Source organism: Anabrus simplex, chromosome 1, assembly GCF_040414725.1.
Source record: "Anabrus simplex isolate iqAnaSimp1 chromosome 1, ASM4041472v1, whole genome shotgun sequence".
Classification (NCBI taxonomy): domain Eukaryota; kingdom Metazoa; phylum Arthropoda; class Insecta; order Orthoptera; family Tettigoniidae; genus Anabrus; species Anabrus simplex.
In genome coordinates, this window is record NC_090265.1 from 1,588,327,248 (window position 1) to 1,588,337,954 (window position 10,707).

Here is a 10,707-nt window from a genome sequence, read left to right on the forward strand (position 1 = left end):
GAGGATGGGCAGATTGGAAGGGATAGACAAGGAAGATGGAAGGAAGTGGCCTTAAGTTAGGTACCATCCCGGCATTTGACTGGAGGAGAAGTGGGAAACCACGGAAAACCACTTCCAGGATGGCTTAGGTGGGAATCGAAGCCACCTCTACTCAGTTGACCTCCCGAGGCTGAGTGGACCCCGTTCCAGCCCTCATACCACTTTTCCAAATTCGTGGCAGAGCCGGGATTCGAACCCGGGCCTCCGGGGGTGGCAGCTAATCACACTAACCACTACACCATAGAGGCAGACGCAATCGATTTTATTTTTAAAATAACATCGTTTAAATTCCATAAACACGTCTGGACTGCGTGCATGTCGAGACATTTCACTATTTCTTCACATCCCCGCTTCATTTTGCAAACCAAGTAACGTATCGAAAGGTTCATAACCTCACAATTACCAGTTTAGTTTCACTAAAAGTTGGAAGTAGCGGAAAGTTGCCATTGTTGCATGGTAGTGTCGCAACTGCAATTCACGCATTCGCATTCTAATAAAAGCCAGTTACGAAACTTAGTTGCGAAACCTAGTGTCATCGTGTAAACTAAACTTAATGCTACCATAAAAAACCTCAATGTATTTGGTATAGCTTCTACATGCATATATTAATCAAACAAGTAAGACCACCGTCGCTTCTTCCCAATCCTATCCCTTAGCTATCCCATCGTCAGTGTCTGTGTCGGTGCGACGTGTAGTATATTGTGAAAAATGAAAGTCCACAGCCTGTTTCCAGATATTCTACCGGGTCAGGAATGTAATGAATAAAACCCCCATCTAGCGGCGAGGTTAGCAATTGTGCCGGCTGCCGAAGCCTGTCGTACTGTACTCCTCTGAGTCAATGATTAAAGACTGAGAGATGAAATGGAATTATATTGAAGAGTTTTGCTGGAACGAGAGATGTCAGGGAAAGCAGGAGTACCCGGAGAAGAATCTGTCGCGCCTCGGCTTTGCCTAAGGCAAATCTCACATGGAATGACCCGGAATTTGAACCGCGGACGTCGTAGAGCCGATGGACTTATTTTCGTTCTTCAGATGTCAGCCAAAGGCCGACACTCCACGGATTGACCTGCCATGGTAGTGATTGTTGTTTTAAGGGGTAGTATTAACCGAAGAAATGTTTGAGTGAACCGAGTAAAGGAGAATTAAACGGTGTAAAATGGAGGAAAGTAGACAATTCCTAATAAATCATGCAATGACATTGCTGTAGAACGAGAATGAAAAATTAAAAATAAGGGAGACGAACCTAGTACAAGAAACTAGAAGCTATTGCAGTCGAAGCTGGTCTTCGTTTCGTCGCAATTTCACACGTTTCACAAGTTATAAAGCCTTCGGGAGGTGTTACTACCCTGCACAATGCCATGAAGTGGATTTAGAATGTTAAACTAGTTGCAGTACTTGTAATATTTTCTTTTCATGGAATTGCTTGTTGAACTGTTGTTGTTGTTGTTGTTTACTTTATTATCACACTACTGTAAGTGATCATTGCCACCGGGATATTTCCCAATTGCGATGTATTTGTTAATTCTAATAATAATATGTTTCAGACATTTTCTCATTCCCCTAGTGCTTTCACGTCTAGTTAAAACAGTACTCGCAACAAGTGATTCGAATTTAAATACACTGACTGACAGAGCAAATGCAACACCAAGAAGGAGTGGTTCGAAAGGGATGAAAGTAGGGGAAAAAACAGAGACGGCACGGACGAATAATTGATGTTTATTTCAAACCGATATGCAGGTTACACAATGCGCACGGCATCGACTCAGTAGGATGTAGGACCACCGCGAGCGGCGATGCACGCAGAAACACGTCGAGGTACAGAGTCAATAAGAGTGCGGATGGTGTCCTGAGGGATGGTTCTCCATTCTCTGTCAACCATTTGCCACAGTTGGTCGTCCGTACGAGGCTGGGACAGATTTTGCAAACGGCGTCCAATGAGATCCCACACGTGTTCGATTGGTGAGAGATCCGGAGAGTACGCTGGCCACGGAAGCATCTGTACACCTTGTAGAGCCTGTTGGGAGATGCGAGCAGTGTGTGGGCGGGCATTATCCTGCTGAAACAGAGCATTGGGCAGCCCCTGAAGGTACCGGAGTGCCACCGGCCGCAGCACATGCTGCACGTAGCGGTGGGCATTTAACGTGCCTTGAATACGCACTAGAGGTGACGTGGAATCATACGCAATAGCGCCCCAAACCATGATGCCGCGTTGTCTAGCGGTAGGGCGCTCCTCAGTTACTGCCAGATTTGACCTTTCTCCACGCCGACGCCACACTCGTCTGCGGTGACTATCACTGACAGAACAGAAGCGTGACTCATCGGAGAACACGACGTTCCGCCATTCCCTCATCCAAGTCGCTCTAGCCCGGCACCATGCCAGGCGTGCACGTCTATGCTGTGGAGTCAATGGTAGTCTTCTGAGCGGACGCCGGGAGTGCAGGCCTCCTTCAACCAATCGACGGGAAATTGTTCTGGTCGATATTGGAACAGCCAGGGTGTCTTGCACATGCTGAAGAATGGCGGTTGACGTGGCGTGCGGGGCTGCCACCGCTTGGCGGCGGATGCGCCGATCCTCGCGTGCTGACGTCACTCGGGCTGCGCCTGGACCCCTCGCACGTGCCACATGTCCCTGCGCCAACCATCTTCGCCACAGGCGCTGCACCGTGGACACATCCCTATGGGTATCGGCTGCGATTTGACGAAGCGACCAACCTGCCCTTCTCAGCCCGATCACCATACCCCTCGTAAAGTCGTCTGTCTGCTGGAAATGCCTCCGTTGACGGCGGCCTGGCATTCTTAGCTATACACGTGTCCTGTGGCACACGACAACACGTTCTACAATGACTGTCGGCTGAGAAATCACGGTACGAAGTGGGCCATTCGCCAACGCCGTGTCCCATTTATCGTTCGCTACGTGCGCAGCACAGCGGCGCATTTCACATCATGAGCATACCTCAGTGACGTCAGTCTACCCTGCAATTGGCATAAAGTTCTGACCACTCCTTCTTGGTGTTGCATTTGCTCTGTCAGTCAGTGTATTCCAGGAACTCGACCACAAGGAACTAGAAAGTATAATATTATAATATTACATCATTGTTTGCCTCATAATCTCAGATTAGGTGTACAAATGTCGATAGCAGATTCAGTTCAAATTTTGTCCGTCTGTTTGTTTGTTAAGGGCAGGGCTACTCAGAGTGCATGCATGCACTGGTGCATTGCACGGCGCAAGGTGCAAAAGACGACTTCGCTAGATTGACCAGAGTGCAGACCCCCCCCCCTCCTCGATTTTCGATTTTGAGCAATAACTCTGTCTCTCTCCTTCCCTACGACTGTCTCGCTCGCTCCGCCTGTCTCCTCCTTCCTCACTTGCTCTGCGGCGCTCCACCACCCGAGCAGATTTGAGCCGAGCTTAACCGAGTTGCACCGACACAAAATGCTGGTCCGAGTCGGACCGTTGCACGGTGCATAGGACCTCTGCGCTTCGGTTTGCACGCGTGAGATTTTGGGCGTTTGAGAGGTCCTGGTTAAGGGGGAAAACGGCTCAGCAAAATTCCTCGATGGCCGAGCTCGATAGCTGCAGTCGCTTAAGCGCGACCAGTATCCAGCATTCGGGAGATAGTGGGTTCGAACCCCACTATCGGCAGACCTGAAGATGGTTTTCCGTGGTTTCCCATTTTCACACCAGGCAAATGCTGGGTCTGTACCTTAATTAAGATCACGGCCGCTTCCTTCCCAGTCCTATCCCTTTCCTATCCCATCGTCGCCATAAAACCTATCTGTGTCGGTGCGACGTAAAGCCAATAGCAAAAAAAAAAAAAAAAAAAAAATCCTGGAAACTCTGAATTTATGTTCAGGGATAGCCGCGTTGTGTACTAAGCTACACATTATTTATTACTGTACAGTGGTGTACCAGTATTAGGGGAATCAAAATAGGAAAAGTTAAATGACTGCGTTAATATTAGCTGAATCGGAAAACTTTACGTAGTAAAAGTTTTGCAAAATATACTTCCTGGCCTTGTATGTCGCATGTAGTTTTACCATTCGAGGAATAGCAACATTGATATTTTGCAACTGTTGCATTTTTCCCAAATTCCATATATCTTATGAAAATATTAATTTTCTCTGAGGTATGCAGGCGCGTCGCGATGGCGAGGAGTTCGACAGCAAAGCATATTCGCGTATAGAAATTTAACGACTAAACCTATACTTTTGCGGATACTTACTTTTTTCATTACCATCCAGACAGCAGAAACCTTGACCTTGAAGATGACAGACTACCGCCGGATCGACTCTGGAAACGTAGAGCTACTGAAAACTACTGCAAATACCTTGGACTGCACACCGAACGAACGAATCACTCCTACGGCAGCTCGGCAACATAATGAGGCTATCGACATCTCAAACTGCAACAGCTCAGGTACTTCGGTCACATTGTCTGAAGACCTAGTGGACTGGAGAAGACGATCATTGAAGGAAAAGTCGATGGCCGAAGACCCAGAGAACGTGCTCCAATGACGGGTCGGTTTCGGCTCTCGAGCCAGCCAGCTCCCTGGTTGATCCTGCCAGTAGTCATATGCTTGTCTCAAAGATTAAGCCATGCATGTCTCAGTGCAAGCCAAATTAAGGTGAAACCGCGAATGGCTCATTAAATCAGTTATGGTTCCTTAAATCGTACCACTACTGCGTTCTTCATCGACCCACGAGCCGAGTGATCCACCGTTCAGGGTTGTTGTTTTTTCATTTTTCGATCGTTCTCTCCACGGTGAGTGGAGGAGAAGCAATCATTTTCATGGGTTTCTCGTCACAGAGCTAAGAAGTGTTTCGAGCATGGGCGTGGCGTTCATTTAAAACCTTCCCGCCGGGCCGAAGCCGCGACGGGTACCCTCCACTGAGCGAGGAGGTAGGTACCCAGATCAAGTAAAGAGCCTTACCGAAGAGAACCTGCAAGAAGCAATTCACCACGCCCAGGACAGAGACTCGTGGGGACAAGTCGTTAAGGTGCTAGCTGCGTGATGATACTACACCCTTACGCAGGTTTAGAATAAGACACACAAGCACCGTACCTAACAGAAGGTATAGAAACCACAATGTCCGACCGTTTGTGTGTCATATATTGTCACCAATGATAACAGAGATATTCACAAATATATTTTATTGCGGAGGCCATCAAAGACGAACAAAGCTGAAATGGAAACATTGTTAAAACATCATGGTAACAAGTTAACTGGCGATGGTGATGCATGTTGTCGTGAGTATTTTATGAGGTGTGAGCGATCACGTGGTCATCAGCCATAGTGATCAGACAGGTAATGAATATGACAATCCAAAATGAGCAGTAAAAAAAACAGAAGGAACGCTCGATCAGCCGAATAATAAGAACCTAGGAGGTTCCTGTCGTAATAATATGACCGAGCTAGAAGAAAACTAAATGTGATGGTCTGCAATATCCTAACTGATAAGCAACAACATTACACAGCTTGTTCTGAGTCTCTTCTGTTACCACTTTCGCTAGATAACATTAATGATGTGAATAATTATTGCAAAAAGCTAACTAGTCAACAGTTGTCTCTAATAAAGTACTAGGTCACACGATGACTGCTGTTAAACTCTTACCCATTCACGTTTATTTGACCTTCAAGTCTGTTTTACATTTAATTTAAGGTTTTAAATTTCTAAGAATACGGTATACTTATCAGAAAAGCATTCACTGTTCCTGTTTATCACATGATTTTTACGTAAAAGAGTAGATAAGCGCATACGTTCATAGTTTCTGCTAGAGATGACTCCCTCACCTCAGCATCTGATGTAAAATACCACTTCTCTTCAAACCGCGGATGTCGCCTGTAAGTTTCAAAGTGTCCACTATCCACATCTCCCCTGTGTACTACCACTGCCACTAACTTATACAGATGTTTCATTCGCATTTCTCCATCCTTGTGGTCTCCCACTGTCGATTGTTTTCTTTGGAATTCTACGAATGTGTAAGGTTGCATCGACAAGTATTCAGGAAACTCGACGAAGTCATCGCGTTTGTAAGCATGACCAATCTGCCACGAAGTTCGTTGTATGTGAATGCAGAGACACTTTGGTAGCTTACCGAAATTCATTGTTTTCAGAGCAGGCGTTTTAATTGTTTCACGGTCTTCATCACGTTCGCTACATTGTTCACAGGTAACATTTCTTACCAACTCTGTTGATATGAATTTGTCCAAAAGGCTTAGTAGACTTGGTCTCTTTGCATACAAATCACCAGACCCGGGCAAAGGCAATGACAAACTATCAAATTTATCATATACTACAGCTGACTTGTGACCACATACTGTGCATTGAAGTTGACTGGTGAGATACCCGTGGAATGGAGTGTATAGCTGACGATCAGAGCTTTTTATTTGACTGTGAGAGGATTGATCACCCTTACCAAGATCATCCTTATCTCTGAGATGAGAACAGCTGAAGTTCTTGGGAGACATATCAGGAATAGTTCTAGGTGTAAATTCCTCGGCAGAATGAGAGGTTAAACATTTAGAAATATTATCATTACTTTCATTAGAATTCTTTTTCTCAGACTCGGTGGTATCTGAATGTACTTCTCTAGGAGCTATCAAGGCATTTGTCGATTTCTGTTCGAGGTATTTTAACTTGAATAATTGTATTTCACTTCGATGGAATTTTAAGTAATTATTGCTATCTTCTGCATTCTCTGGCTGACCTAAGGCATCCGATAGAGAGAGTGATTTCTGGTGGACTGGTTCCATCTCTTCTTCCAGAGTGGCCATAATGGCGTTAAATAATTCATGGGCATCATTTTCACCCGGGTCTATGATCCAGCCTTGATAGCGGAGTGCATCAATGACCTCCGATGGTGCGAATGGATTGAGTGATATTGTTGGATGTTGATTGTTTACCACTAACAACACTGAATAGAGGGATGTCGCCAAGGAGAATGAATCTTCTTCCTGCTGTGATAACCACTCGAGCACAACTTGGCATGATGCCAGAGCTTGGAGAATTGCGTTCAAGAAGCATGTGTTACCTGTATTTAAGAGTCCATTAATCCGAGAGCGTTTCTGTTTACTTTCAGGAGATGAATTCCACAGTATAATGGCACCTACCACGATCGGAATAATTACGCTAGCAACCATACATAGTTTTTCAGCATCCATATACAATGATGTTAAATTAAAAGTAATTACTGTTATTGAATATTACTACAACCAGCTAATTGTGACTCTGCATGAGTTCTGTAGGCAAAGGTGTTGTATACATAACCTTCCATCCCATTTGAAGGTGGCATGTTTGGAGGATTTGCTCTTCCTTTGTTAGTGATTTCACTTCCACATTTTGGTTTTAGTAGTGTACTTACATATCAAATTAAATGGATAGAGTCTTGTATCAAGAGCTTTCGTGTCGCACTACATATTTGAATCGAATAGGGTAAGATCAACGTCAGTCAGATGACTAGTGAATATTTACTGAAGTTCTGTTACATCCAGAGCAAAGCATTTATTAAAAGCTTTTCACTTTCCAGTCAGTTTGGTTTGATGAGTTTTTCGTTTAGCGTCACCGCCTTCTAGAATCTACGATGCCTATAAGATCAAAGAATAAAGGAGAATGGATGGGAGCGATAACTGGAAACGTATGTCAAGAACGATATGTTAAATTTTTCGCTGTCAATTCATTTTTACTCTCACAGCTAAACATTAGAAATGACTTAATAAGAAGAAATTGCGTACAAATGTGCATTACATTTTAGAGTAATCCAATAAGGAAACTGTTCTTTTACTGCATTCACTAAAATGGTATCGATTACATCGTTTGTTACATAACACGCACACGCACTGCACAGATGGGTCATGAAAACCAGGTCGTACGCACAGTTTGTGATGGAAACCATGTATGGCCAATCTGTTCAGAGCACTCCTCAGTTCGTTGTTCGGCCCAGTCCAGCTTCGATTAATCATTGCGTCCGTCCGGTAGAATTCCAAGTCAATTTCCGCTCGTTTTCTTAGTCTAATATGAAGTAGTTTTTGTTCTTGTCGTGTGGAGGGTAATTGTAGTCTCATTCTTATGTCTTCCATAAGGAAGGTTTCTCTGGCTAGCTCATAAGCAAGTCTTGATTGTGACATTTTGGAAATACCTAAAATTCGTTTCAAGAATCTAGCCTTGACATTGTCAGGGCAGGTAGAACCTTTGCATAGAACAGCGTCATGGCTATATTTAGAGACAGTTTAGTGGGTTCCTTCATATCATACATATTTCTGATGGCTGCCAATGGCCTTTCTCTTACATGAATTCTAAAAGAAGTAGAAGAGGGCTGGAGCGTAATCCCCAAGTATTTGAATGAATTCACAACTTCCAGGGCTGTTTCACTACTTGTTATCCTGTCATCTGCTGCTATTCTCCCTCCTTTCCGGAAAATCATTTGGACTGTTTTCTTTCTGTTGATTATGAGGCTGTTCATGTCGGCATACTCATCGAGCTTATCCATTACAGCTTGTAGGTCATCTCTGTTGTTCGATCCTATTGCTATGTCATCTGCATACTGGTACATCACAACCGATGTGTTGTGGTTGATATTTATGATATCTGCTAAGGCTATGTTAAATAGTATCGGACTAAGGGGGTCCCCTTGCAATACCCCGTTGCTTTGTATAATGGCTGCTGAGGATGCTTTGCCATCTTGTATCGTGACCCTGTTGTAAGCAAGTATGTTTTTTATGGCTATGGTTAATGGGTTGTCTGCTCCAGTCATATTCGCTAGTTTTCTAATGATTATTTCTCTGTTTAAGAGGTCAAAAGCCTTCTTAAAATCCACAAAGATTACATAAAATTTCCCCTTTGACCACCTCATTGATTCACGTATATTGTCCAAGAGATTCTTGACTGCATGTAATGTCCCTCTTCCTTTCATGAAACCAAATTGCAGTTCGGGGATCATAGTTCCTGTTTCTGCAATTAGTCTGTTCTCTAGGATCTTCACATAGGCCTTATAAATGTTATTTTCGAGGGCAATACCTCTATACGAATCAGGGTCATCCCTGTCTCCTTTGCCTGTGAAGAGCATTTTGATATGCGACTGTCTCCAACCTTCAGGTATTTTTCCTGTCGTCAAACACGCGTTGAACAGAGTGATCCATGTATGAAGCAGAATGTCACAGGTATCTTTCAGATTTTCATTGAAAACTCCATCTGGGCCAACTGCCTTCTTATTTTTCATGGACTGGATAGCAGTTTTGACTTCCTCCTGATCTATAGGTCTTGTTGTACAATATAGATTTTCTCGAAGTGGGAGAGCTATGTCAAGATTTTGCTGATTAAGTATCTCCGAGAAATGTTTCTCCCATGTAGCCATTGGGAATTCGGGAGAAGGGCACGTAGCTCGTTGATTGAGAGCAATGTAAGGGTCTTTCATAGCATCTTGCGCTTGCAATTTAGCCTTTTTTTCTAGGTATTGCGCCTTATTTTGTTTGAGTAGATCCTTATATGCTTTCCTTTTCACTGCATACTCAGCATATGTGGATTCCCCACCTGTTTTCCGTGCCTTGTGTAAAAGGTCCAAAGTATCTTGTCTGGCCGTGAAGCACTCCTTGTCGAACCATGGCTTGGCGATCCTCGGAGTCTTCTTGATTTGTGCTTTCTTTATGAGGTCCAGAACACTATCCAGAGCAGCGTCAATCATTCCTTCATTTATCAACTGAGGTACTCTTTCCAAGTCTTCTTTTCCATCCTCTATGATAGACATACACACATTCCTTGTAATGCATAGATTAGGACTCTTCTTGGTTACTGGATTTTGATTTCCTAGCTCAACTTTAATAGCGACAGGTATGTGCTTCCTAAGAACTGCTGTCGGATGTGAGGCCATAACCTCTCGATCAAGAATTTTTAGGCAACGTCCTTTGACAAAAAAAATATCAACCGTACTTTTACCATTTGGAGCCATGTAGGTTACTTCTGCTTTATTTACTAGTTTATAGCCTTCATCTTGTAGGTAATCAAGAATAATGTTAGTTTTATGATCAGGTTTGTCTAAACGACAGTTAATGTCGCCCCCCAGAATCACATTTCTGTCATCTTTTACAGCCGTTATTGCCTTAACTATATGTTCCATTGCATTGTCTGCTGGCCTAGCTGGGCTAATGTAGATACCGATGATGGTTATTTTTTCCGTCTCAATTATTAGCATATTTTCGTCTTTATGGACTTCCCTTGGTGTGCCTATGCCTTCTCCATACAATATACTAACTCCTCCTTCGGGCCTTCCTCGCTCCCTTGGTGTGGCTAGAACATGACTGCTGTAAAACTGTGGAAAACTTAGTTGTTCCAGTAGAAAAGTCTCAGTAAGTATGGCTATATCAAACTGTTGCCAGAAATTATCAGGAAGGGAAGAACAAAGAGATTTTAAACCTTCCACATTCCAAAGAATAATGTCCAAATTTAGTGCCTTAGTCTTGTCGTGTGATCTTATTTTAGACTGACAACTGTACACCGGCTCTTCCTCTTGAGAGACGAAAAGGCCGAACTAAGATTCCCTGAGGCCAGAAGTTTTCGTCCTGTAATGAATCAAGGTATCTCAAATCCACTCCTATTTTGAATGCCTTGTTTGATTCTTTTGTTTGTAATGACTCGCATTCGATATCTCCAAGTATACATTAAAATGCCTCACCA

At 43.7% G+C, this 10,707-nt stretch overlaps 1 protein-coding gene across 1 annotated transcript; it reads right to left on the reverse strand.

Moving 5' to 3' along the window:
* Positions 1–5,759: 5,759 nt before the first annotated feature.
* LOC136862848 (ubiquitin carboxyl-terminal hydrolase 30 homolog) lies at positions 5,760–7,202 on the reverse strand. Its single transcript, XM_067139115.2, has one exon. It carries the CDS (start codon positions 7,200–7,202, stop codon positions 5,760–5,762), a length of 1,443 nt encoding a protein of 480 aa, XP_066995216.2.
* Between the last annotated feature and the right edge of the window lie 3,505 nt (positions 7,203–10,707).

Coding starts and splice junctions, on each gene's coding strand:
- LOC136862848 (XM_067139115.2), bottom strand. CDS start 7,202: ATGGATGCTGAAAAACTATGTATGGTTGCTAGCGTAATTATTCCGATC.